Genomic DNA, 27,392 nt, shown 5'->3' on the forward strand with positions numbered 1-27,392 from the left:
AATGTGATTCAGAGCATTCAACATTTTACCATTGTAATGAAGGACCTGCGAGTGCCAAGTGCTGCTTACCCTGAGGCACAACAGGCTCGGGTATTCAAATTGTGGCACACAACAGGGGCATTTAGACCCCCACGTAGATTCACCGCCACACTAGGTTGACAAACACACACAAAATGTACACGCGTGCAAAAAAATACCTGGTTACGTCCACTTTGAAGTGGTTTTTAATCACATTTGTCAACATCTTATTGTGTATTTTATTATTTCTGCTATGATTGTAAATGAAGCCTCTGGCTGGTGTTTAACAAGGTGAATGTATGCTTTTTTCTGAAATGCTCTTTGGTTAATTGTAAAGCTCTTAACAAGCTGTCGGTTTGAGTTCTTACAATAATGTTCACCAAAGTACGCCCTCAGGATTCTTAGCAATATAGAAATGAGTGATACACAGTAGATAGGTTTATGTTATCTCATATCGCAACAAGAAGTGCAAATGTTTATCTTTCTCTGCTGTGGACAGAATTATTTTAGAGTCTACGTTTGCCCCATAAGGTGAGCCACAAACACAATGGGAAGGAAAAAAAACGTGCAGCAGTTGCATTGTGTCGCCGTTGCAGCATTGGCTTCCTTTCATGTTGCAGTTTGTTTTTTGGGGTTCCACTGTGTATGCAGACAGCTCTGGCAGATTAAGAGGCTGGCTTCACAGCATCCTGGCAAAAACGCAACAGACAGGAGCACTGTGTAACGTCTGATAATACAGACTGAAACCACTAGGAAATGTCAAAGGATGTCACGGAGGGAATTTGACGAGCGGATGGATGTGGTCTGCCCAGACGTGCCACTGCAATAGGGTTCCCAGGCAGATGAGAGCATTAGCGGGCACGTTAACATCATATCTGTCACATACTGACAACGGACAAGAAGGAGGGAAATTCAGTAACGTTATATAATATATGCATGTCGTTTCCTGGACTGACTTAGCATGGACAGCTTTGTTTCCCGCGACAGCATCAGGAGCAGGATGACAATTAGCTTAGCTATGCTTTTAGTCATATTGAGTTGCCCTCCAACAACAGCGCAGGTCTATCCAATCCAATTTGTGCTTCAAGGTAAATTAAATTCACTAAAAACAATTAGAGGGAATGTGCAATTATGAAACATCACAGAACAGCAAAAACATAAACAAACCATTATTCCTATGATTCAAATTAACTGATTTGTCTCTGCCTCTTATTTCTCTCCGCAGTGACTTGTCCCATGAATGAGGTACTGACAGCTTCCACAGGTGTCATCATGAGCCAGTCGCCAGGCAGCGGCTTCCCCCATTTTGAGTCCTGCTCCTGGGTGGTCAAAGTGGAACCTGGCTACAACATCACCTTCACCATAGAGCACTTCCAGACCAGCCGACAGTTTGATGAGCTTGAGATCTTTGATGGTGAGTCGCTGCATCTGTTTTAGGACGAACATGTAGACCACCATTCAGTATCACGTAATTCAGTTGAGCAGCATCATGTTAATTCCTTGTCTGGGTGCTGCCCTCTGCATCTGACCCCACGTGCCTTTGACACTTCCCACACTTCCTTGGCCAAAGACTAATTTTCCACATATATCCACAATAAAAAGCTAAAATGAGCCAGACAGCTGAATTTACCATCCCTTACAAAGCTCCCCGCATCTACTAACAGAAAATCACACACAGGCTCCCTTTCATGGCGACAGAACATCTACATCTGCCTTGTACATTTGCATGTGATTAGAGGCACAGTCAGCAACTCTGCCAGGCTGCTCTGAGAAAATGGCGGTCGTACACGCTAGCGTTCCTGATTAGTGCTTTTTATCTTGTGCCGAGTGGAGGGGAACAGACATTTGCTAACCTTGGGGCTGCCAAGCCAATTATGGAAAGAAATCTTTTATCCACAGTTAGGATGAGCAACTTTTGATTTTTACCATAAGTCTAACAAAACGCACAATCCCTAAAAAGCCACAACGAGGGAAAATGATATTGGTTTCAAAATTCAGACATTAAAAAAAAACACCTCAATCTGTGACAGCTTTTTTTTTCTAAATGGTATTCTGTCAATTTACATTTGCAAGGAAAATGCGATTCAAATTACTGTTCAGATTCAAGTGTGTATGTTTAGGAATACTTGCATTATGTTGAAGACCCAGTGCTAGTGGTGTTTTATATAAAAGTATTATCACTCTTCTTCTTTGGGCAAGGCAAGTTTATTTATACGGCACATTTCAGTAGCAAGACGATTCAAAGTGCTTCACATAAAACACCAAAAGCATCAAGAGTGCAAAAGACAGACATTATAAAAGGGCATTTAAATGCAGTTCATTTTTTAAGATAATCTTTTTATTGAGACAAGTACATACTATCTATCAAACACTTAATTGTCTCACATATATTTTTTTAACAAAAATCATCTAATTAAGGGACAATTAAACACACTTTGACCCCCTACAGCTACATGAATATATCCATGCTTCTCCTCCTTTTTGTCCTTCTGTGTATTTACATATACATATCTATGTCAATTTACATATCTATATCTGTCCGCATCTTTTCAATCAGTCATTTCAAATAAAATACGAAGAGAAAAAAGGCAAGAAATAATACTAATACCAAAAATAAATAAATAAACATGAGATAATAATAAAAAACACACACACAATACTTAAATACAATTAAAGAGCTAGAGAATAAAAAATAAAAACAATCTAAAATATACCAATACAGGAATAAAATACAAGAATAAAAGTTACAGTGCAGTGTAAGCAATCAATAAATATTTGATTCAATAAAAGGCAGCGGCAAACAGAAAAGTCTTCAGCCTTGAATTGAAAAAAACCTGCAGTTGTCTGGGAGTTTGTTCCAGCTATGCGGTGCATAAAAACCAAACACTGCTTCTCCTCGTTTAGTCTTGACTCCGGGGACACAAAGCAGATCTGTCCCAGAAGACCTGAGAGGTCTTCATGGTTCATAGTGTAGCACAAAGGTCAGAAATGTATTTGCACTCTATACTGTCCACTGCTTTATAAATCAACAACTGTGTTTTGAAATCGATTCTTTGACAGAAGGAAGCCAGCGTAACAACCTCAGAACTGGAGTAATGTGGTCCACTTTCTCAGTCTTAGTGAGGATTTGAGCAGCAGCATGTTGAAACAGCTGCAGCTGTCTGATCGATTTTCTAAGAGAGACCTATAAAGACACCATCACAGGAGTCAAGTCTACAGAAAATAAATGCATGGACAAGTTTTTCCAAAGCACAATGTTATGAGACTTTCAAAGATTGATTCTTCTTAACACTTGTCTTCTCTGTCTTGACCCAGGCCCATCCAGACAGAGCCCACTCCTGATTACCCTCAGTGGTAACTATTCCAACCCACTGAGCATCACCAGCTCCAGTAACAAAGTCTACCTGCACTGGTCCTTCGATCATACTACCAGCCACAAAGGCTTTCGCATACGCTACTCAGGTGAGTCAAGACCAGGCGCACAAGAGTCTGAGGTTACAGGCATTTAAAAAAAAAAAAAAAATACTTTCAGTTGTTTATTTAGAGTTGATTACTAGAAGAACTTTGGGTAACACTTTACTTGAAGGTATCTACATAAGGGTGACATGACACTGTCATAACTATGACATGGCACGGTCAAGCACCTGTCATGAACATTATGTACATGTCATAAACGTTTATGACTGCTGTCATTAAGTGTCATTCTTTTTTGTAATGACAGGTTGACATTATTGGGGTTGTCTTGATTATGACAACTTGACATTAACCAGGATGACATTACCAGAAGATGTCTTTGTCATAACAACTTGACATTAACAAGAAATGCAAAGTTGACATAATGATTATTATTGTTATGACAAAGACATCTTCTGGTAATGTCATCCTGGTTACTATCAACTTGTGACAATAAGGACATCCCAAACAAATCTAATGTCAGCTTGTCATGACAAAGACAAATTCTGGTAATGTCACTTTAATTAATGTCAAGTTGTCATAATCAAGACAACCCAAACAATGTCAACTTGTCATTACAAAAACCGAATGACACTTAATGACAGCAGTCATAAACGTTTATGACATGTACATAATGTTTATGACAAGTTCATGACAATGTCATGTCACCCTTATGTAGATAACTTCAAGTAAAGTGTTACCGAACTTTGTTCCTTCTCTACATTGTTGTATGTTCCATCTCATCAGAGGTGCCTTTGGTTTACTGTGTCAACAAGACAAACATTTGAGCTGCCAACCGCATCTGAAATGGCTAGAAATATGACCCATTTCCATGACAACCTACCGGGGGCAGCAGACATCTGCAGCACTCCTTGCTGTGCAGCTCCAGCTTGGGAATTAGTAAACGCTGTTCTTTGTATTGCTTATTATTCTTCTGTTCTGTCCTGCTCCCGAGAAAGATCTGTTGGTATACGACACCTGCATAACTCGCTCTGAATTATGACTGTGTAAATATTTAAAAGGCTCCCTCCGTTCTGTATCAACAGCACTCAGCCAGATTGACTAATCGTCCCCCTCTTCCTCTCAGTGGAGCTTTCCTTCTCCCCAACCGGATGTTCTGTCGTTTTCTGCCCTTTTTTCCCTCTATTGCCTTTTTTTACTTCTTTTTTTTTTAGCCATGATGGATTTTGCCATAGCAGGCTAAGTGACAGATGAACTAAGTGACGGCTGAGAACTCACAAGTCGCCATGGTCAATATGGAGTTGCCTTCTGTAGTACCTTGGTGGGGAGGAAGAAGCAGATGGTGCAGGCAGATTCATGCATTCGACTGTGTTCTTCATCAATCCATCTTTTTTCTCCGTGGGCTGGTCTTCCATCACCAAGTTGCAGACATCTCCTTCAGCAACTGGCCATCTCTATTCTTCCTCTCCAGCCGTAGCCTCTCTCACTCTTCCTCTGTCGCCTCATTTAGTTCATCCTTGCCATCGATTCAATCAACCATGCTCTGCCTGACTCTATCTCTGTCTTCCTTACTTTCTCCTTATGCTCATATATCCCTCTCTTTGTCTGTATCACTATCCCCCTCCTGCCCTCGTTCCCCTCCTTTCTATTATCTATTCCAATCCAGTCACCTGCCAATGTAGATCTTATTCCTCTGAGCTGCAAGGCTGATTGCAGTGAGACGAGCTGTATACTATAACAGGCATAGAGGCAAGGAGCGAGGAGCACAGACAGAGGAGCAAATGAGTTAGACACAGACAGAAGTGAAGAATTGAACTTAAGGGTGGCTCAGTCACAGTGACTGACATGAGAAGGCCTTTTCAAGGAACATACAGTTGCTCAGGCGGCATATTAAAAATTGAATTTAAGCATTGGGTTTGTAAGTGTTAAATTCCCTACCCGTGGAGCAGTCAGGGAGGGCATTAATGAGACTTCATCCCTTGATGACTATGGAGAGGACATGGTGTTTCAAACTTGAAAGCTACACTCCACAAAATGACCAAAGCTGCAAGTACACCCACTGTGTTTTATCTACCAAGAAATCTAACTTCTTTCCCAGTGAACCTCAGTGTCAGCTTCCACAGAAAGTCTGTTTTATCTAACTTCAGTGCCACAAAATGAAATGTCAGCGCACTTGAAAAGTCTCACATTCTCTGTCTCGTTGGAACAATTTGTGTGAGACAGCAACATCTCATAAACGCTGAATACATATTACACCGCTGACATGACTTTAAGTTTTTATACTGAGAGGGAGTTTTATCTGATTGCATGGTGCTAAAAATTCCCACTCACTTCAAAGAGAGGCCGTTTTCATTGCCACGTGAGGGGCTTGGCTCAGAATTTGCATTTTTATAGATCTGTAATGTGGTCATAGTGATTAAGTGTAATGGATAATACATCTTAATCTCTTCCCGTAGTGAGCGCTGTTTTCTGTCATGCTGCCCTGTACTGATGCATCACAATGTGTGTTCTTATATATTCTCCAGTAGGTGTGTAGTGATGTCATATTAACATAAGATCTGCAAAATGCAATTCAGGCCTCAGAGTCCCCCATTTTTTTAGGAACCATGGACCTGTTGCTGCCACCATTTGTGATGATAAACGATTATTGCTGCCGCCAATTTAACCAACAAACAAAAACAGATATTTTGTTCCTGTTATTATCTATCCATCACTTTTATGATCCTCCTCTGCTGCTGCTGCTGACAAACTCCAGTTTCGCTTTGCAGAACATTAGTTTCCTTTAATCAATTTTCCTTGTCTCTCATCTGCAGTTTTTGCCTTCAAGAGATTGCATTGTAGCGCTTGTATTAATACATATCCTCCTTTACCATGCCAGGCGTAGAAGACAGATGCAAAGAGATCTGGGGCTCTGTGCTATTGAAGGCGCATTAATCCTTCACCTCCTCAACACAAACTTGCATCATCTTGCATCATTATTAGCTTTTTATGCTTGTTGCACTCAATTTTATCTGTATGCTTATTTATACCTACACCTTTTTTTTTTTTTTTTGTCATAGCGGCCTACTGCAGCCCTCCGAACAACCCTGTGAATGGCACCGTGCACAGTCTGACAGGCACTAAGCTGGGCAGCACCCTACGCTTCAACTGTGACCAGGGCTTCCGGCTCATTGGTCAGAGTAGTGCCACATGCACCCGGACTGCACAGGGGACCAACCAGTGGAATGCACCGGTACCACTTTGCCAAGGTGAGGGCCCAGTCCTAGCAATGGGTCATGAGGAAGGAAGAGAAGGTTGGAAGTTGTAAAGAAAAACTTAGATCCGGAAGTTGTCTTAAAGGAATACTTCACCCCCCGATAACCATTTGTGGTTTCTATCAGTTGCTCGTCCTGTATTACATTGAATTTGTGAAGAAAACTTTCACAGTGAACAAAGAATCCAAAAAACTGATAAAATTATTGATGAACTAAAGACATAGGGGTCCGTTTTTAACAGCAGTAAAACTACATCACAATATCCGTTTAAAACTCTCGCACAGCTTGTGCAGTATAATGCAAGTGTTATTTATCCAGTCGTATGCTCAGTACCTCCCAAACAGGCAACTGAATGGAAAGTGAAACTATGTTCTCTTCAAAGCCAGACTCCAGTGACAAAAACAGTAATTTTCCCTCATTGCACAAGAGCAGCCAGCCTTGGTTGGTAGTTTGTGTCATTGTGAGACTTTGTTGAATCTGAACTTACCCTTTAAACATCAAAGTTGCACAATGACACAAACTACTTGACTGATCGAGGCAGTGATAAACCAGCAGTTCCTGTGTTAGGCAAGGTGAATTACCATTTTTTGTCAATGGCGTCTGGCTTTGAGGAGAGCACAGTTCACTCTCAGTTTAGTTCCCTGTTGAAAAGAGCAGTCTGTTTGGGAAGTACTGAGGACACGACTAGATGAATCAGACTTGGATTACACTGCATGAGTTTTGTGAAAGTTTGTAAACATATTTTGATATAGATTTGTTGTCATTAAACACAATCCCACCATGAGTTTTTTCCATTTATGGATTCCTTGTTCAGAATGGAGGTATGTGAGAAAAACAGCATTCTCTTCACCAATTCAGTGTAACACAGGGTAAGTAACTGATACACAATTGATCAGCTAAGGGGTGAAGTACTTCTTTAATTTAAGCAAGACAAATCTACATGGTAAAATTAGATGGGCAGGATAATTTCACATTGCAGGATTTTATTTAAGTAGCATTTCGTCAGCATCATTCTGACTGAGCTCATTCAGCATCTCAAAAGTGATGAAATGAACCTTGAAACAGTGCGGAGAAAACAAGATTTTAACATCCGTAGCCAAACTGGTGCGCCAAGTTAAAGAAGACATTTTTGTAGCAAAATGTATTTTTTAAGTTCTGTCGTTCTGATTTAAGTTGATTGAAAAAGACTATCACTGAATCCATTTGCTCTGGATCAAAGTGTGATTTCAACTGACAGTGTGCCATCACCAACAGCCCCTCAGCCTTAGGCGTGCTTCAAGGAAGGTCATTTCACCATAACTCAGAATGGCTTTGAAGATAACATTGCATCAGATTAATGATATTTGGTGTTACCTGAACTGAATTGTTTGATATGTCTTATGGGTTATAGTCACAATTATCTGCTTGTCACTGTGCTCATTTTTTACAGTGATGGAATGAAGAATAGCAATTACCTATGTTCAACTGAGACTGACAGAAAAAAAAATTAGAAAAGTATAAATAATGTAATAGCTATTGAGGCGAGATGCATCTACTCCAATGTAAAAATCCTATTAAATTTGACTTTAAATTTTACATGACTGTGATGCTGTTGCACCATCTTTATTGATTTACAATTTAAGTGAATTCTCGATTGGTTTAAGTTCAGATTTTATTCACAAAAGCATGAAATCTAAAGCTCTTCTTCCAAAGTCTAGTTTCCAACCAGAGTGATTAAAACCACAGTGGGTCACTTCTATGAAAATAACTTTTTTTGCCGAAACTGTCATTATCCACAAAATGTTATGAGACCATCTGTGAAAAAGATCAAATCCCACGTCAAACAACCAGTTAGATTGTAGGAGTCTCTAACGCAGCCGTCAAATAAAGATTCTTTTTTTTTTTTTTTTCTGTTTTTGTTTCTTTTCGTTTTACTTTCTTTTGTTCTGTTTTTTGTTTTTTGGGGATTTTATTTAACCTTGTTGTATTTCTTTGAATATAAATAATTTACGAAGGTATATGACTGAAAAAAAGTGTATAAAAATGCAAGGAAATTGGAAATATTGTTTATGCTTATGAAGAAGATGAAAGAAACATTGCAATAAAGTATTAAAAAAATATATGAATAAAGATTCTGCTACTGCATTGCATATTTCTTGCCTCAAACATTTTCAGAAACGTATTTTAGTGTATTGTTTAGTTGTAACAGTGAGAAAATTTGTGACCCAACCGCCATGTTGGGAATAGTCGAGTGACGCACCAGGCACCGCCCACCTGCCTGACCAGCTTTCTCATTTGACAGCTAAACAGTACACTAAAATATGTTTCTGAAACATGTGAGGCGGGATATCCGCAATGCAGTAACAGAATCTTGATTCATATTTTATCAGCGCTGTCTATTTGATAGTTTTACTGCAATTCCCAAGCAGTGACCGACATGATTGACAGCTGTGCTCTGGTTGTTTTCGTTCACCTGCAATGATGCCATTAGAAGCAATTCGAGGGGGCAGAGGAACATTACTTTATCACAGATCACCTCTCTCTGTACTACTGTGTAGATGTCATGACAGTTTCAACAGATATGACAAAAAGTTAATTTTATAGCTACAGGTTCAGTATTATCAGCTACAGTGAAAACCGAAGGTAGCAGGGCTGCCTTTGGATGCCTGGTCAAGTCTGAAGTAGGTTTAATGTCTACCTGAAATACATACGCTCTCTCGAGACTTGGTTGTTTACTGTTGCGCAGATGGCAGCCCAAGCTAATGTTTACTGCACATCAATGACGGCTCCGGGAGTGTGTTTGTACAGGAAGCCTATTGTGAGCTAGACACTCTGCATACGAAGATTATTTAAATATACCTCAGTACCTGTGCTTTCCTTCTACCAACCACATTTTTCTTTGTTTTGTTTTGTTTTCCCTTCCCTCCACATCCCCTCTTCCCCTCTAGTTATGTCCTGTGGAATGCCAGTGCCTCCGGTCAATGGCAGTATTGTAGGCCAGGATTTCTCTCTAGGAGCCAGGGCCACATACCAGTGTAATCCAGGATTTCGGCTTGCCGGGCCTGTCACCACCTCTGTGATCTGCCAGGAGTCTGGGAGGTGGAGCCCCATTGAGGCCCCACCCAGATGTGTTCGTGAGTAGTCAGTTTATTAGTTTCAGTGTTATCAACAGAACAAACTCTTTAACTCTGGAATATTTAAAGTTTTGAAACCCACAGTGAGTTCCAGATATTCCCAGCAGGTTTGAGAATAAACCTAATTTGTCATTATGGTAACGGCCCCATACACAAATAGCTATTTGAGTTCATAATGATTGTTTATCCTTTGACCTTCCAGCGGTGACCTGCCCTGACATCGGCCACTCTGCTGTGGAACATGGGAGATGGAGGCTGATCTATGGTACCCAAAACCAATATGATGCTATAATGATGCTCATATGTGACCCGGGATATTACTACAGGGGTCAAAGGGTCATCCGCTGCCAGGCCAACAGCACCTGGAACTACCCAGATCCACGCCCAGTCTGCGACAGTGAGTGTAAACAGCACATCTCATTGTCTTAATTCCCCACAGTTTCTAGAGTTAACTTCCTCAGTTTGCACTTATAAATAGAGAAAAACCTCTGCCAGAAAAAAAGTAATTTGTCAAGCATGAAAAATAATTACATCCAAATGTATGGTATTCCACTGTGATGTTACAAAAAAAGAACATAACTAAATAGTCACAAATCTTCAAACCAAAACAAAATGGATGAAAGCCAACAAAACCATTTCCCAAACAAAACAAATTAGTTTTGTTGATTATATTTTGACCATTTGGGATTGCAACACATGATATTATTTTCTCATTTCAGTCATCTCATGCGGGGACCTGGGGACTCCACCGAATGGCAACAAGATTGGAACACTTACCGTCTATGGAGCCACTGCCATTTTCTCCTGCAACACAGGATATACGTTGGTGGGCTCTCGGGTACGAGAGTGTATGTCCAATGGGCTTTGGAGTGGAACGCAGGTCCAGTGTCTCGGTGAGATCTTAAGCACCCTAAAACGATTATAACTTCATAATCAATTTATTTCAAAGTAAGTCAAAAGATCTTTGTCTGACCATGATTCTTTTCTTCCTCATCCATCCATAGCTGGTCATTGTGGCACCCCGGAGCCTATAGTGAATGGACAGATCATTGGGGAGAATTACAACTATCGAGGCAGCGTTGTGTACCAGTGTAACCCAGGGTTTCGTCTCATTGGGGTGTCGGTGCGAATTTGTGAACAGGATCACCGCTGGTCAGGACGCACTCCTGTCTGTGTCCGTAAGTACCAAAACAGTTCATTATTTGTAAAACTACTGGTGATAGGGTGTGTAGTTAAAGACCTCTAAATTGCACTGGAACCACTGGTAGGCTATCTAGGGAAGGAAAAAAGATTCAGAACAATGTTGCCAAGGCATTTTGTGAGTTTCTTTTCCGTATATATTTATTTATCAAACTAAAAAAGCAGGAGCTATCAAGCAAAAGTTCAGCTTTTACTCTTTTTGTTTGTTTAACACAAATGTCACCATATACCGTATACCCTGCTGAAATGTCAGGCAGGTATGAAAAAAGTAGATACAGCCCAAGTGTATTGCTGATCAATGATTTGTAATGACTGCAGACATCTATTACCCAGGGATGCTCTTATCAGGCTGATACCAATGGCCAATTTAGTGTGATTAGACTGGAGCCATCTGGTACTGATCACCAATTAATTCCTGCTATTGAGCATTTTAACAGAAAGTTTTTGCATAAAATAGGCTCTAAAAGCCACCTGTGCCTTATGTCTAAGTGTTGCCATGACATTTTCAAAGATGAGGTAATTATTGCAAAATGATACACTTTATTCCTCTGTAGTACAAATCATTATCTGAGATTGTTTTAATAGAGGCCAGTGGCAAGAATAGAGACATGCAGCTAGTGCAGCTGCAGCGGGGCCAGTGGGGTAAGAATTCAGGCGCTATATCCAGTGTTGCAACATTACCTCCTCAATTCCAGGCCTTATTTTTTTCAGGTGTTTGATATTAAACCTTGAGATTCAATAAACTGCTCTTAAAAAGTGTAACCATGACTTTCTTTCTCCTATGACTTTCCCAGCCATCACATGTGGTCATCCCGGTAACCCTACCTTCGGTATGACCCAAGGAACCCAGTTCAACTTAAATGATGCTGTGCGCTTTGTCTGCAATATTGGATATGTCCTGCAAGGGGCCGTAAAGTCTACCTGCCAGGCCAATGGGCAGTGGAGCAACGCCCTTCCCAGGTGTAAAAGTAAGTACATGCCCATGTTATCAGTCAGTCCAGGTGGCATCTCACTGACTGGTATTCAGGGGGATGATGCATGCATTTGTTTTGGAGAACCTATGCCTGCAAATGCATGGAATGATAAATGCAAAGAACAGACTGAATATATGTGCCTGGTCCCTGTTACCATTGGATGCAGTCGGCAGTTAAAACTTAAATGCATTTATGAGCGCTGGACAAGCCATTGCCATGAGATTTGCGCATAGCTAATTGACTGAGGTACGACATTGTCAAAAAGTGTGCTCGGTTTCACATGCTTGCCTGCAGGAGCACAGTTTTGTGTTCTCATCCATTTGCGCAGGTATGTATTAAATTACCTATTGTATCGTGCAAGGTCATATCTTCTGCCACCAGAGATGACCCCAATCATAGAGAGAGCGGAGATGAAGCGCAGAGACAGCCGGAGGGAGAAAGAGTTTTAAACGACGCATATTAGGGGAAATTGAAATGAAAAACCAAAGAGAACCTTGGATTATTTAATTACCACGGTCTCAACCACTTGGTCCTTGGAGGTTCTGGATAATATTTACATTTGATGTTATTTCCTCTCACCCTAGCTACCTTTGTTGCACCCTAAGGCTCACCTGTCTGTCAAGGAAACAAACCTAGTTAATAACCAGGCAGAGACAGCCAAAAACAATCACAGGATCCTTGAGCTTGTGTGAAAGACAGCAGCCTTCGGAGACCCGCATCCTTGCTTTTGCTCAGAATAAGAAGTACCCAGCTCTGCTTTGAAGCGAGGCAAGGACTTTTAATTTGGCAGTGTTTTTGCGACAAGCGATGTATCTCGGCACCCACGTCTTGTCTCTAAGTCCCCACTAACTGAGGGCTTTGTGACAGGCACAGAAAGAGGCCGCTCGCAAGGTCGGGCCCTGTATATGACAAGGCGGTGACAGAATCAGTGACGGATTGACTTATGAGTTTGTTTTAAATGAGGAGAGAAGAGATTTTTTTAAGACATTTATGAAGGGATGAGGAGACTGCGAGTCCCATAGGAATCCGTCTTCAGTTGTTAAAAAAAGAGAGAAGTACATTTGGCTGCTGCATGCATAAGCAGGCAAGATCTTCTCCCAGACGTGCACCTTTAATCTCTCCGTTCTAGTAGTGACATCATATTAGCATTGGCCTTGTTTCCATGCAGATGCTGACTTTGAGAAGCATTTTGTGTGAGACTGTGTGTGTCTTCCGTGTGTGTGGGTGGGCTTAGGTGTCTGTTTTGAAAGCACATTATCCGCACTGTTGATGTGGAGACATAAGTAGCTCAGGGGTCTTTTTGTCAATCAGATTTATCACCTTAATTACAGCATTCTAGACATATCTGGTGAGGCACGCTCTCCTGTCTGCCATGTACTTCCTCCTCTGAGTGGAAAACTAAGTGCAAGGATGACACCAGCTTCATCCATCTCACCTTAGCTTAGCCATACCATGGGCTCTTCTTTTAGAGGGACAGATAATAGTGGATAGTTGCAGATGGCAGGGAAAAAAGGGAGGGGTGGGGTAGCAGTCAGTCAGACAAAGGTAATGATTTCCACAGTCCAGATTTTAGCTACAAGAGTCTGTAGGCTCCATCAATAATGCAGGGAGCAGGAGAGCGCTGCCGGCCCAGCCAGTCTCCTATCCCTCTCTAATCACCACCAATTTGAGTCACAGCAACACAGCCACAACACCGCCTTCTTTGGACGACTCGTGCGTGTTTATTTGTCTTTCAGCGATAAAAGGCAAGAGACACAGGACAGGAAAAAAAACACACTCTGACACACCACTTACAGGGCCGTTACTTGGAAGGAGGCCAAGAGGAGGATAGGGTGACTGGGGTCTCCACTTCTGAGTGGAACAGAGATGAATTACCTCAGCCCTTCTTCCCCTCTCACTTTTATTCTTCTTTTCCTTTCATCCCTTCACTTCCTCCCTGCCTGCCCACTGGGCCACACACAGAAATGCACCAGGAGGTCAGTCGTTTTAGATGACTGTTGGATCGCTTTTGGGCCCATGTTGCCCGAGCACATTTATTCAAAGCCGAATTCCAAGTTTGGAAAGTCTCGTGCTGAAGCAGCTCCACTGCTTCAAATACACTTTGTAGTGTTATTATGCGGTAAGTTGTAAATGATGGCACCATGGGTCAGCACTCTACTGGAAGGAATACATTATAATAGGTATTTGGGGGGTGATTTAGCTGTGCTGGCCAGCTTGGGAGCATGAAAATGAGCAAGCTTTTAGGCACATTAGCATACAATGGGTTCATTTTGGCTGTGGCAAAGGCACGCTCATGGGGCAACACTGGCAAGGCAAACTGGGGCATAATGGCTGCATGGGTAGTGTTTTAGAAGCCATTGGAGTTTTGGCATCAAAGTACATATTTAGTTATGGTTCACAGTGTAGACTAGACAGCAACTGTTACTCACTGTACTCTGACTTTGTTGAGGCCTTGTAAGGTTTTGGTTCGTGTCTTGTATCTGAGACTGTCAAGATGGATTGGTGCTGGTAGCAGTCGTAGCCTGAAATTCTGTCATGAATTTTAATATATTCTGCACCATCAGGGCTTCTTTCTCTCTCAGTCTGCACAGCGCCCCCCTCGCTGTCCCTCGCTCCTCACTCATCCCTCATTCTCCCCTTCCCTAACTCTCTCCATCTGGTGCTAAACTGACATGGTGCCTCTTCTCCTGTGAGCTCCCCATCCATCACCATCTCTGCACCACGGCGGCCAGCAGGAGACTGGCTCTAATGAAGCAAATGTTTATTTCCGGAGCCTGCCTCCTACTTCATTTGGATTGGGGTGGATGGATGGATGCTGGATGGGTGGAAGTAGTAGATGAGAAAAAGGCATGGACAAAGAGAGTCAAAGCGCTAAAAAAAACCCCTCTGCTTGTAAAATGGGTGTGTTCCCTCTGTGTGACAGAATGTCATATATCTATATCAAAATAAATGGTGTATTATTACAAAATGCCCCCATTCGTCTGTCTTGCCAGTAACGTTTGAAATATAATCATCAAAGAACAGTAAATCATCAATTCCAGGTTAAATCATTTGTTGAATTGAAACTAAATGCTCACACAAGATTGTCCTTTACTCCCCCCCTCTCTCTGCATCCCTTTCTCCAGTTGTGAACTGCACAGAGCCTGGTCATGTAGAGAACAGCATCAGGCAGGTACTGCCCAGCGGGCCTCATCGCTACAGCTTCCAGACCACTGTGTCGTACCGCTGTAACCCGGGCTACTACCTGCTGGGCACCAGCTCCATCTCCTGTCAAGGGGACGGTACCTGGGACCGCTCCCTGCCTAAGTGCCTGTGTAAGTACCTCAGGGGTTGGTTGTAAGTGGCACTGCATGAGTTCCAGTGTTTTGTTTAGTATATACTGAAGTATACTAAAACTGATTTCTGTAAAGCAGAAATATTCTGTCCCCTTCTTTTAGTGTTTATGTTAAAATAAAAAATAGTGGCACACGCCCATCACAGCTTCTATTAACTCAACTTGAACTCTTCAGATATTTTATTTTGTCCAACCAGTTAAAAACCCAAAGATATTACAAGGATACTATAACACAAATCATTTTCAGAAGCTGGAAACAGATAATGTTTACATTTTCCTTAAAGTATGACTTTTGAAATTTGTTGTTCTTTTTTGTTTTGATTTGAGCCACTAGTTGATTAATGGACTAACAGTTTAAAACTTCTGGGTTTCCTTCCTTTCTGTATAGGAAATCCTTTGCATTTGTAATCTAAACAGGCTCAGTGTGATGAAGTGATGAAGCAATCTGATGGAACTAAGTATCTTAATTGGTTGGAAAGTTTCTTTGGTAAAATAAGTTCTAACAAACACAAATCAAATGTCGCCCAACATTATTACACTGTATGCTTTTACTAAAACAAGGCAATCGTTTCGGCATGTGGTGTATTTATCCCTTCTTCACCATCGGCCTTGGGGTAGCTCCACTTGCTCACTGGTCTCTTTCTCTCGTCTCTCTGCTCTGATTGGACAGTGGTGCTGTGTGACCGCCCCAGCATGCCTCCCTACGCCCAGATCTCCGGCGACCGTCGGACAGTAGGCTCAGTCATCCGCTACAGCTGCATCGGCCAGCGTACCATCATCGGCAACACGACTCGAATGTGCCAGCTGGACGGCCAGTGGAGCGGCTCGCCACCACACTGCTCCGGTACGGAAAACTACACCCAGATTGACTGTTTGACAGTTTAGAAAGATAAAACTGAAAATTGCCCCATTTTGTGAAGCCTTTCAAACGTGATGTTCAGGGTCTAGTTGACTTTAAAGACTGAAATCAGCATATTCAATCTTTGATATTTATAACAATGTGCCAGTGAAGCTCCTTTTTCTCGTCCTCTGTCTCACTCTCTGCATCTGATACTTGATTAATTTAGATGAAATATCACCACCCAGTCACACCAATGCCCTCATAATGCCAGGCCAACAAATAAAGAGTTTGGGTGGCAGCTGTTAGCAGGTAATGAGCGAAGTAGGTGGAGTAAAGATGGAGTTGCCTGTCTGCTCCATAGGCCTCAAGGGCAAAGAGAGTGTCCTCTATAAAACTGCTTTAATCTGCTCATATTAGACTGAGGAACAGAGACACCCACACCTCAGCTGGGTTATGAAGCACTATAAAGACGTCAGCCCCCATACTCTCTTTTCCCTTACAGCGATTCGCCTCACAGCTCCCACTAGTATACTTAATACACATGAGAAAAGCCATGGGGGTGTCCACTCCACACATGCAAATAAGCATAGGCACCAATACAAACATTCACAAAGATGTGACAGAAACATACACAGACATAGACGGTGACTGACACACACAGACTAGCCCACACGCAGACCCATGGGCCAACAATAAAATTTCATGCTGACATGTTTAATGTCACAATTCACGACATTCATATATATTCCAGGAATTGCCAGTGTTCTCTCAACGGGCAATAAACACAGCCTTTTTATAAAGACTTGCCCGAGTTTCTTAGCTACGCACTATTGAAGTGATGTGCACCAGCGCCTTGTAAAATGAGGAGCAAGTAGCAGTACACAGCAGAACTAAACGGTTTGTGATTTTTTTAAACGGCGGATGTGGAATTATGAAGCAAGTGGAAAAATATATGTCGGGTCAATGGAATGAGAAATGGCATCCTATTGCACATTTTCTGCATGCTGAGCAAATAGATATAATGAAACCTAATGTATTTGGGAGGCTCGTCACTCCCTAGGGAGGTGGAGGGATGTGATTTCCTGTTGCATTGCAGTTGCGGGGGTTGGTTGTTCCCCGTCTAATCCCATTATCGTGTTTTGATACTAAATTATCACTGGACAGAGTACATTTCCACTGTGTCGCCACGAGTGGTATGTGATTGTTGTTGTTTTGTCTTTCCAGGCGAGTCTGCCGGGCTGTGTGGAGATCCAGGCATTCCTGTGCATGGCATCCGTCTGGGAGAAGAGTTTACAGTGGGCAGCGTTGTCCGCTTTAGCTGTGAGCCTGGTTTCATGCTGAAGGGTTCGCCAGAGAGAACTTGTCTGGCCAATGGGACCTGGCTGGGCACCCAACCTGAGTGTCATGGTAAGGAATACATATGTGTATTTACTATGTGTGTTACTTCTTTTTTCTCTGGCGAACATGGCCTGATAGAAGTCGATCAGAATCAGAATCACACTGCTCAACAGTCTGGCCAATTGTCAGACTTTTGTTTCAGGAGGATAAAACCAGCATGTTCTGTTGCAGTAGCTGTGGAAATATGAGACACTGAGATCATTGCTCTTGGCTATCCAGTTCTTACAGACTTAAGCCGCAGCCCTGTAAGCATTCTTGGTGGTAAGTTGTATACGTTCAGTGTACTCTACGAGGCCTGTGCGTTAGAATCTTAAGGTTTCTTCCCCGAGACAAGAAGTGTATGTTAGAGTCTGGTGAGGTGGGGGTAAGGTGGGATCAATAGGCTGATTGGGGTGGCATCCACCAATCTGTGGTGAAGAGGGAGCTGAGCTGGAAGGTGAAGCTCTTAATTTAGACGTCGATGTAGGTCCATCTCCCACCTGTGGCCAGGAGCTTTGGGTAGTAGCCAAAAGGATGCAACCCTTTAGGGACAGGGCGAGCAGCTTGGATATCAAGGAAGAGCTCGGAGTAAAACAGCTGCTGCTTTGCGTTGAAAGCAACCAGTTGGGGCTGTTCAGGAATCTGATCAGGGTGCCTTTTCCTTGTGTACTGTGGGAGTATTCTGGACATGTCCAACTGGAGACCTCAGAGCAGACCCAGAAGACTACGGCGGGATTACATATCCCATCTGGCCTGGGAACACCTCAGGATTCCTTATGAGGAGCTGGAGGACATTGCTGGGGAAAGTCATGTGTGAGCTGCTGATTAACTTGCTAGCACCGCAACCTCAATCTGGATAACTGGTGGAAAATGAATGGATGGATGGTTTGAGAGACGTCTTAGGAGCAGTGATGGATGAACACAATATTTGACCATCTAGTAACACATGAAACAGGCCAGCTGTTGGGTTATGATTGTGCAGTAACTGAAGCTGATGTTCACTGAGCTTCCAGCGCAGTATGGACATGAATAAGACATTTATTCCAGTAACCAGTATTTCCTTTAAGCTGTCTGTTCTTTAGTGTATCTTTTTTTCTCTTTCTTCTTCCTTTCCTCAGAAGTTCGTTTAATTACTCCCACTGTATTTGTTTTACAAACCTTTGTATAATTTCAGTGGTAATAGACACCCAAATAATTTCTCTTAATTGGAGTTCATTGTGGCTTAAGTGAACATTTTAGAATGCAGTAACTTTACTAATGAGTATTTATATTTAATCACCTCAACATTTTGATGTCTTTTCAGAGCCTCCACATCAACAAACCACACTACTGAATTGCGCATTTTAAGCCATAGACTGTGGCGTGTACTGTAGTCACTGATTGTGTAATTAGCTGCTGCCTTTGCAAATTGAATGAAAGGCACATCACAAATTTGCATGTGTTTTGTGTGTGTTTGCAATAATGTAAAACAGTGATTGAGCAAGAGAGAATGGGGGACATAACAGAGAATGCTTTCTCTATTGATTAAACACCATAAGGCTTTTATTTATTTATTTTCCTTGTGCAACAATGCATCCAGTCTGCTGCTGACACCTGAAAAAGCAGATTCTCTGAATGTGTAGCGTCCGATCGATCTGGGTCTTAAGGCCTTACACTATTCATTATTATTGCAGAGAAAGGACAAAGACATTACAAACAGTGAAAAGACTACAGAGTGCACTTCTTTTTCTGCTGTCAGACAGAGTAAAATAGAAAGAGGTTGTTAAGGAACTTTTTGCAAGCACTTTAATGTGTTGAATTAAGCTTGATGATGTTTCTTTTCCATTTTCCTTTGATATAAGGATTCATATCAACTTTATATTTTGTATTTTTGTTTTGGGTCTTTATTCATGACTGTGTGTTAACCTACATTTTTATGCTGCATGAACAGCAGACAGGGTGTGTCCAAGGGGCTTTACTCATGCCCCAGCAACACTAAAATAATAAAATTATCCACAAACTTGGAGTTGCAGTTAAGTTCTAGCTGCACTTTTATTTTTATTTTTTCTGTTCTTTTCTTACTCTCCATGAACACACAACCCCTTCTATTCTCTCATCCTTGAGTGTTTCATTTCCTTCATCCTGTCTGCCAGGCTGTTTTTCACCTGTGCTCTTAACACCCCCTACACACACACAAACCACCACCATCACCACCTCTCTCCCTCACATTACTCTGTCTCTTTCCCTCTCTGCTGTGTGGTATGCCCACTAGCTGAGGTTGCCCACCTGTTCTCGGTTGGCACAGACTTCAAGGGCCAGGCCACATCTGGTCATTACGGGAGGGCGAAGCCCACGGGGCTCTGAGGGCCCGGGGCAAGCTGGAGACTGTAATGAACAGAACCAGTGCTGGCGGCCGGACAGACACCAAGGGACTTTGTGAGCAAAGGATGTGTCCATCAAAGCAGAGTTACTTATGAAGTAGGACACAGGGGAAGATGAGCGTGGTGGTAGGGTGGGCGGATGAAGAACAGAGGGAAAGAGCAAATAAACCAAGTGAGGAACTCATATCAGACATATCATGCAGTATGAAAGAAATATAGTGGAAAACCAGCCTACATTTGTTTAGTTTACAGAGCACCACCCACAGCACCACTAACTTACACCAACTCCTTTAGTTGCTCAGGATTTAGGAAGTAAATAATCATAACCTAATCTCTCTCTTTTTCTTACCTGTTTTCAGTGATCTCCTGTGGCAACCCGGGAACTCCACGGAATTCCCAGATCCTGATCCACGATGGTTTAACGTTCTCCAGATCCATAACTTACGCTTGCAGGGAGGGCTACTACTCCACTGGCCTGCTTACCCGACACTGCACTGTTAACGGGACATGGACCGGCAACATGCCCGAGTGCTCTGGTAATTAACAGCGCTCATAGAGAAGGAGTCTATGTGTATCTGCTTACAGTGCTTATTTCTTGGCCATATTTAAATTGAAATTCAGTTGTGAATGCTTTTCTTTCTCCTTTGCTTATACACATTTATTTTTTGAGTTGTCTCCTTGGTGGCCTCTTGTGTTTTTTTTTACTAGTAGTTTACACTTTGCAAATTGATGAATGGTTCTGACAACAGAAGAGTACATATCCAGACCTTGCAGAGGAGGGGTGTACAGTAATAGGTAATACTATGTACGGAATGGAGGAAAACATAGAAATCATTATTGTAACAGCAGATTTTTCTTTTATAATATGGATGAATCATGGATCCCTGGCTCTGTATGAAAAAAATTAGTTTTAGGTCTTCTCAGATGGCACAGACCTGACTGACAGCCCTTTATCATCATGCCTCACAAAAGACACACAGCTGCTGTACAGAGCAGAGAGACCCTGGCAAATAGAGGTCACCAAGAGAACCACTTTCTTCTGAATGGAGAGGATAAACCTTAAACAGCACCATTATGGATTTCAGAACTCAGTCATTTATCGCAGTGAAAGGGTACATGTTGACGCACTGCTATAGAACATCTTTAGCAAAGGAAGGGCATGTGAATAGGACCACTTATGGTTGAATGATTTCTTTGGATCTCATGAACAGTGTATGATAAAAAGAGATTTACCTGACAGAGTTGGCAGTGTTGGTAGTCTCCTTTCTCTGTTTTAGCTGTAACATACTAACTGTACGTTCAAAGCAGGAGCTTTCAAAGAGGCAAAGTCTCTCGCGGATGTCCAAGAAGCACGACTGTCAAAAATATTTGTGGTAGTTTTGGTTGCTCTAGTCGCTCATCATGTGAATCATTGAACATTCGATCGTGCTTGTCAATTTAAAGGAGCCGCAAAGCAGACTACTGGCTTGAAAGCAGTATAGTTGCTGCTTGCTATTGTCCAGTCAAAAAGCTCATAGTTGGCCTACAGAAAGTTTGGTCAGTGAAAACAGAAATAGAAATATCCCATTCAAATCAAGCAAGGAAGACTTGCATGCTACGTTGCAACATTAGCCTGCAATTCTCTCCTCTATTACTAACATTACACTCTTTAAAACTCACCAGACCAACCAAGCCTCATTCTTTTTATTTTGGTCTCTGTAACCCAACAGCGACACATTATAAAGGACTGAGTGGGCGCAAACGCAAGTAATCAATTTCTCAATATCCATTCTAGGAACTATAGGAACCAAAGTTACATGGCTTGTTCTCTGGGACCTGCTTCATGGAAGCACGCCAGCATTCCGATTGGTTGTCACTGAACCGCGTGAGAGCTCATTACCATAAAGTAAAACGAGTTTTAACTCCCCTCCGGACCCACTCCAGGCGCTTTGGCCGCCCAAGACACACGGCTGACGACCAGGTCGGCCAGGTTGCCCAAGTCACCGGGCTCTCATTGAAAATGAATGACTTCCGCCATTTTGGAAGCTCTGGTCGCTGTTGGTTTGAATGTACAGTTACTCCAACTGGAGTTTACATTGATTTAAAAAAATATTTGTCAACAGTATCGGGTACCAAAGCAGCAGACTGTCTGTAAGTGACAATCTAAGAATACTGGTATGCAAGAGGAGAAATGATCTCACTGTACGTCTGTCCTTTACAGTAGATATTGTTACAGGGTACACAGACCTAGATAGACATTATGGCTCCCAGCGACACACTCTTACCAGCCCTGTGGGAAATGTAAGTGCTTGCTCAGTCATGGGGAGACACTCTGAAAGGCCCAGTTTCCTCACTCTACTGGGAATTTTGTTGGAATGTTGGTCATATGCATTTAATAATTCCTCTTTCTGTCCCATGGCAATTTAGCGCACGTTGTCCTTCTGTGCCCTGGCTCCCTCTATCTCAGATATTTGCAGCAGAGCTGAGCATCGACGCTGCTGAGTCACACAGTGAAATTCTCACTGTTGTTACTCCATCACGCTATTTTCCCCACAGGATGTAAAAGTATAATCAAGGAGAAATGTGGTTCATTTCGGGGCTTTGGGGAGCGACTGTAGAGGGATACCCATCACAAGATTCTGTCTCTCTGCACCCCTAAAAGCTCTGAACTGGAGATAATCAAAGCACAAGGACAGTTCTTTCAGATAAAACACATGAAGGTACACTATCAGTGATGGTGATTGAAGTAATATTTTTAAGCACATACATAGAATAAATAAATCATCCAAAAGTGGTCGTCCGTTAATGAATGAAGCGCTAATTATCTATGAAGACACATCGTCTGTGTTGCTTTTTAGATTGTTAAGTTTTGTTTGTGAGGTGAACTGCTTGTGTCAAGTGCATAAAACAGTTCATTAACTCTGAGGCTCCATTCAGTGTGTATGTTAAATAGTTTGTTTACTTGCTTGTATTACATCCTGACTATGTGACATTGATCTCCTGCTTTAACGAGTACAATCAACGTCAAACAAACTAAATAATCGTATAACATGACTCAGACGTGATGAAATAGCGAGCTGTATCAATCTTCCTTTGGGTTTTATTTTTTTATGTTGTCTGATCCAAATAAACTTCCTCATGTGTTACACTATGCTTGTCTTTATTCTTGAGTTATATCACAAATTTTCATGAGTTCTTACGTCTTTATCTTATTTCTTGTTTCTGCAGTTATCAACTGTGGTGACCCTGGAGTGCCAGCCAACGGGGTGAGGTTGGGCAATGATTTCACCTACAACCACACAGTGAGTTTCCAGTGTTCTCCTGGTTTCACCATGGATGCTGACCGCGCCTCGGCTCTTATCTGCACCAAGGACCGCACCTGGAATGGCACCAAACCCCAGTGTAAAGGTAAAGTCGTGTAGGATTACATGAATGACAATACAGTGATGAGATAAATGTAGATGATGGCATAGGCTACAGCAAAGGAAGGGGTGATTATGGAAGGCTAGAGCGAATGACGAAAAAACTATACTTCTGGAAATCATCACATACAGAATCCATTAAGCCCTGCAATGTCTCCTTGTCTCCTTGCAGCGATCGTATGCGGTCCACCACCTGTCATTCCTAATGGACAGGTAGTCGGCACAGACTTCACCTGGGGCTCCAGCATCAGCTACTCTTGCAACCAAGGTTACCAGTTGTCCCTGCCCACTGTGTTAACATGTCAGGGCAACGGCAACTGGAGTGGAGAGAAACCCCAGTGCTTCCGTAAGTGGCACCACGCTGGAATGCCTAATTACGTTACATGTCATTTCTGATATTTCTCCCACCCAAGTATGCACTTCTGTACGTCCCTTGCGTGACCCCTTTTGGGAAATATTGAATGAAACACAACATGATTAGTAGGTCACTTGACATCCCCGTTTCTCTCTGTCCTCCCTCCTCCTTTATCTTTGCAGCTGTTTTCTGTGGAGACCCAGGGATGCCAGCTCAGGGGAGGAGGGAGGACCGTGGATTCACCTATCTCTCCTCTGTCTCCTTCTCCTGTTACCCTCCCCTCGTCCTGGTGGGCTCTACCAGGAGATATTGTCAATACGACGGCACCTGGAGTGGCACACAACCCTCTTGCATAGGTAAGCTTCATTCCTCCATTTATGGCATTGTCTGACATATTAAATATGTTAGAATACCTTCTTTATTTTGTTGTTTAGTTTTGCCGCAGCAGCACACAATTAAAAGTAATTGTGCCAAAGTTAGCTAGCAGCTAATTTGCATCTGTTATCCCTGGGCAGGTAGACAAAAAACAAAGTAAGAACAGCAAAAACATCCCATAAAAAACACAATACATAAAAAGTCCATCAGTGTGAGACAACGAATAGAATCAGTGTGATAAATACAAGAAATTCAAGGCAATCATTAGCCCCTTTTACACTGCCAGATTTTCAGCAAATGTTTTGCCGGCAAGCTGCGAGCGTTTAGACACACAGAGCTGGATTGGCGAGTTGATCCGAAGAGCCCAGTTTTCCGCCTCGTAGGGTAGACATATTGGCAGAACCTTTTTGGTTTAAAAAGAACGAGGTGCCCTTCCGCCACGGGAGGGGCTGTTGATGACTTGTGGGAGGAGCTGTTGATGACGCTGCACGTTCAACCCACTAGCGGCGGATAAACAGGAAACAGCTGATAGCAGGAATTTGCAAGCAGCTAGTAGCAAGAGGGAAACGCAAACCTGACAGACACTGTAAAGATGAGCAACTGGGGAGACAAGGAATTGCGCACCCTCCTTGCCCTCGCAAACGAAGAGGCCATTAACCGTCAGATGACGGGAACGGTGAAGAACAGGCCGACTTATGAGAGAATCGCCGAAGGACTGACCAGCCGCGGCTTCCCTTCTACATCACTGTTTACGTCACACACTGAGCTACACGTTTTGTTACTTGCTCATTGCCCCGAAAAAGGCACATTCTGTATAAACAAAAGTAGGCAGGCGGCATTTTGCTGTACTCGCTGATTTTGGTTTATACTGCCAATGCTGAAAGAAGACTGATTGGGCTTTCCCTGCAAATTTGCACAATTCCTATTTAAGGGCTATTGGTGATGACACCTTTGTGCCGACTTTAGCTGAAGCTTACAGCTGGTTCTCAGCACTGCCAAGCTTCCGACAGCACTTGATGTAATAATCAAAGCAAAGACATACATGTATGTGGCGTATGGTGGTAGTTGGCTGTGGTTTGCTGCCCTGTGGCCTTGTTCTATAACCAGAGCACAGAACATTGAGTACTGTATGTCTTTATTTTTCCATAGAGCTGTAACACTGCTATCAGTGTGAGAGAAGCCTCCTATTGGCAGGCTTACTGTGTGCTGTCTCGTATTCTCCCCTGCAGTCCCAAATGCTATTTGCAATTAAGGAATAATGTATGCAAAAAACCATTTGACCTAGCTAACAAGCTATATTGATTCTGTTTTTTCACTCTGATTGGTGTAATTAATTAAACCAACCCTGAACATTACTTTCACCTATTTCAGAATAAGCGTGGTTGTACACATAATGCAGAGAAAGTGTGCTGTAGGTGGCAATGCAAGACTGCACCAGGGGCCGTTTCACCAAATTTGCAATGTGCAAGCTGTGATTTGCAACATGAGAGCCATTCCTCTCCTGTTATTTTTAACATGTTTAACTAATTAAAGCAAACACCACGCTTGTGACCCAAGCGTGAGCAAAACTTAACCTGCAAGCAAGTGACAAACGTTTGTGTAACATGACGTTGCAACCTGCATGAAAGCAGTGCTTGCAAAATATTTTTTAAGAAACGGGCCCCAGGATCAAACACTGTGCTTTTGTTTTGTCCCTGTGTCATCACAAATTCATCGCTGCAGTAATAAACATCCCCTAAGCAATAAACTTTCTTAAACAAGGAAGAGTAATACCATTTGAGTCACAAGGTATAAATTTGGATGCTGCAGTTAGAAGCACTCAAGGAAATCACGCTGTGGTCAGAAACAAATTGCGAATAAAGTAAAACGTATTGTTCCAGCCCTTGGGTCCACATTGGTATTTGAAGTGCTGTAAAATATGCACATATGCCAACCCTTTGACCTAATAACAGTTAGTGTAAACAGTAATTCATTTTAGCCAAAAGTCACCATTAACTCCCCTGCCTGTGCATCATTTATCAGCCACTTTGTGTAGCAACTGTTGAAAAACCACAGTGCCTGTCATGTGGGAAAGGTTAAACTAAGATTTAGTGAGATGTAATCAAGTAGAACTAGAACCTGTGTTGTTCATTTACAGTATGAAGCTGCCACTGACATCGCTTTACATCATATTTTGCAGCACCTCTTAGTGGCTATAAATTCACTGGAGAGATCGACCTCTTATGGCTTTCTGTTCAACTTCTAGATTTGACACAAGCTGCCCTGAGACTGATAGAAACCTCTTGTAAATGAAAAGTTTCATCCATTTTCACAGATGAGACATTTAACTTTTGGCACTGGCCTTTAGCCTCTTGAACTAAGATACAATGATGGGAGCGAATTTGTGAGAGAATATGACTCAGCGGGTTACTTTTAAAGTCATACTTTGAAGTTGTTTTCCTCACATACTACCTCCACAGTGAATGAAGATTCCAAAAAAGGCAAATATTCTTAATGAAACGTAATGGGGTTGACATTTAACAACAGGGGAACCATATCCAACCATCCATTTATGAAAGCTCACATTACTCGTATCGTACTGTATAATCCAAGTTTCATTTATTCATGTACTATTCATATACTTCCCAAACACACGCACACACGCATTTGACATTAGAGTTGAATCACACATTGTGTATTGTCCATGCATTTGACTGTGCAGAAGTGTTTTAAATTGAAACCTTTTAACAAAAGATGCGTGTTTGAGAAGTACTGAGCATACAACTGCATAAATATGACTTGGATTATACTGCACAAGTTGTGTGAGATTCTGTAAAGGATGTTTTGATATAGTTTTGTTGTTGTAAAAGGCAGCCATTCAGTTCATCAAGAATGTTTGCATTTTTGATGAAAACAAAGAAAACTATTTTTTATAACTGAATTCAATGCATATTAATTGTCAGTTTGCGGGTGAAGTATTTCTAAAAGATTAGTGAGACGTATGAGTTTATGTTCAGAAACACATACTTACAAATTGTTTGTTCACTGATTAACAGTGTGTGTGGACTGATAAGGACGTCTGTCATTGTATTACAAGCTGCTCTGAGTGGCACTTGAGTGTCGGTTCAGATCACTAACAAAAGACTGAAGGATTTGTGTGTGTGTGTGTTTGTGCATATTGTTCTCTGCTTACAGTTATATACGGCCTTCACTCCAACAGTCAGTGTTTCACATCAAGTAGTTCTCACAGAATTGATGTGTGTGTGTGTGTCTGTGTGTCTGTGTGTGTGTCTGTGTGTTTCAGATCCCACTCACACTACCTGCGGAGACCCTGGCACTCCTCTCTTTGGAAACCAGAACAACAGCCAAGGCTACCAGGTGTGAATATATGGTCACA

General features: G+C 42.2%; 1 protein-coding gene across 1 annotated transcript in view; it reads left to right on the plus strand.

The window, feature by feature from the left end:
* The window catches only part of csmd2 (CUB and Sushi multiple domains 2), a 289,863-nt gene that overhangs the window by 250,967 nt on the left and 11,504 nt on the right, over positions 1-27,392 (plus strand). The window contains exons 48-63 of the mRNA XM_033636937.2: positions 1,244-1,432; positions 3,334-3,480; positions 6,492-6,680; positions 9,614-9,799; positions 10,002-10,196; positions 10,519-10,692; positions 10,804-10,977; positions 11,794-11,967; positions 15,099-15,287; positions 15,978-16,151; positions 17,373-17,555; positions 20,245-20,421; positions 23,093-23,272; positions 23,459-23,632; positions 23,824-23,997; positions 27,300-27,373. Coding sequence (XP_033492828.1) covers positions 1,244-1,432; positions 3,334-3,480; positions 6,492-6,680; positions 9,614-9,799; positions 10,002-10,196; positions 10,519-10,692; positions 10,804-10,977; positions 11,794-11,967; positions 15,099-15,287; positions 15,978-16,151; positions 17,373-17,555; positions 20,245-20,421; positions 23,093-23,272; positions 23,459-23,632; positions 23,824-23,997; positions 27,300-27,373 — 2,753 coding nt within the window. The remainder of the gene's footprint in view (positions 1-1,243; positions 1,433-3,333; positions 3,481-6,491; positions 6,681-9,613; positions 9,800-10,001; positions 10,197-10,518; positions 10,693-10,803; positions 10,978-11,793; positions 11,968-15,098; positions 15,288-15,977; positions 16,152-17,372; positions 17,556-20,244; positions 20,422-23,092; positions 23,273-23,458; positions 23,633-23,823; positions 23,998-27,299; positions 27,374-27,392) is intronic.

The sequence above is a fragment of the Epinephelus lanceolatus genome, chromosome 16 (assembly GCF_041903045.1).
Source record: "Epinephelus lanceolatus isolate andai-2023 chromosome 16, ASM4190304v1, whole genome shotgun sequence".
Classification (NCBI taxonomy): domain Eukaryota; kingdom Metazoa; phylum Chordata; class Actinopteri; order Perciformes; family Serranidae; genus Epinephelus; species Epinephelus lanceolatus.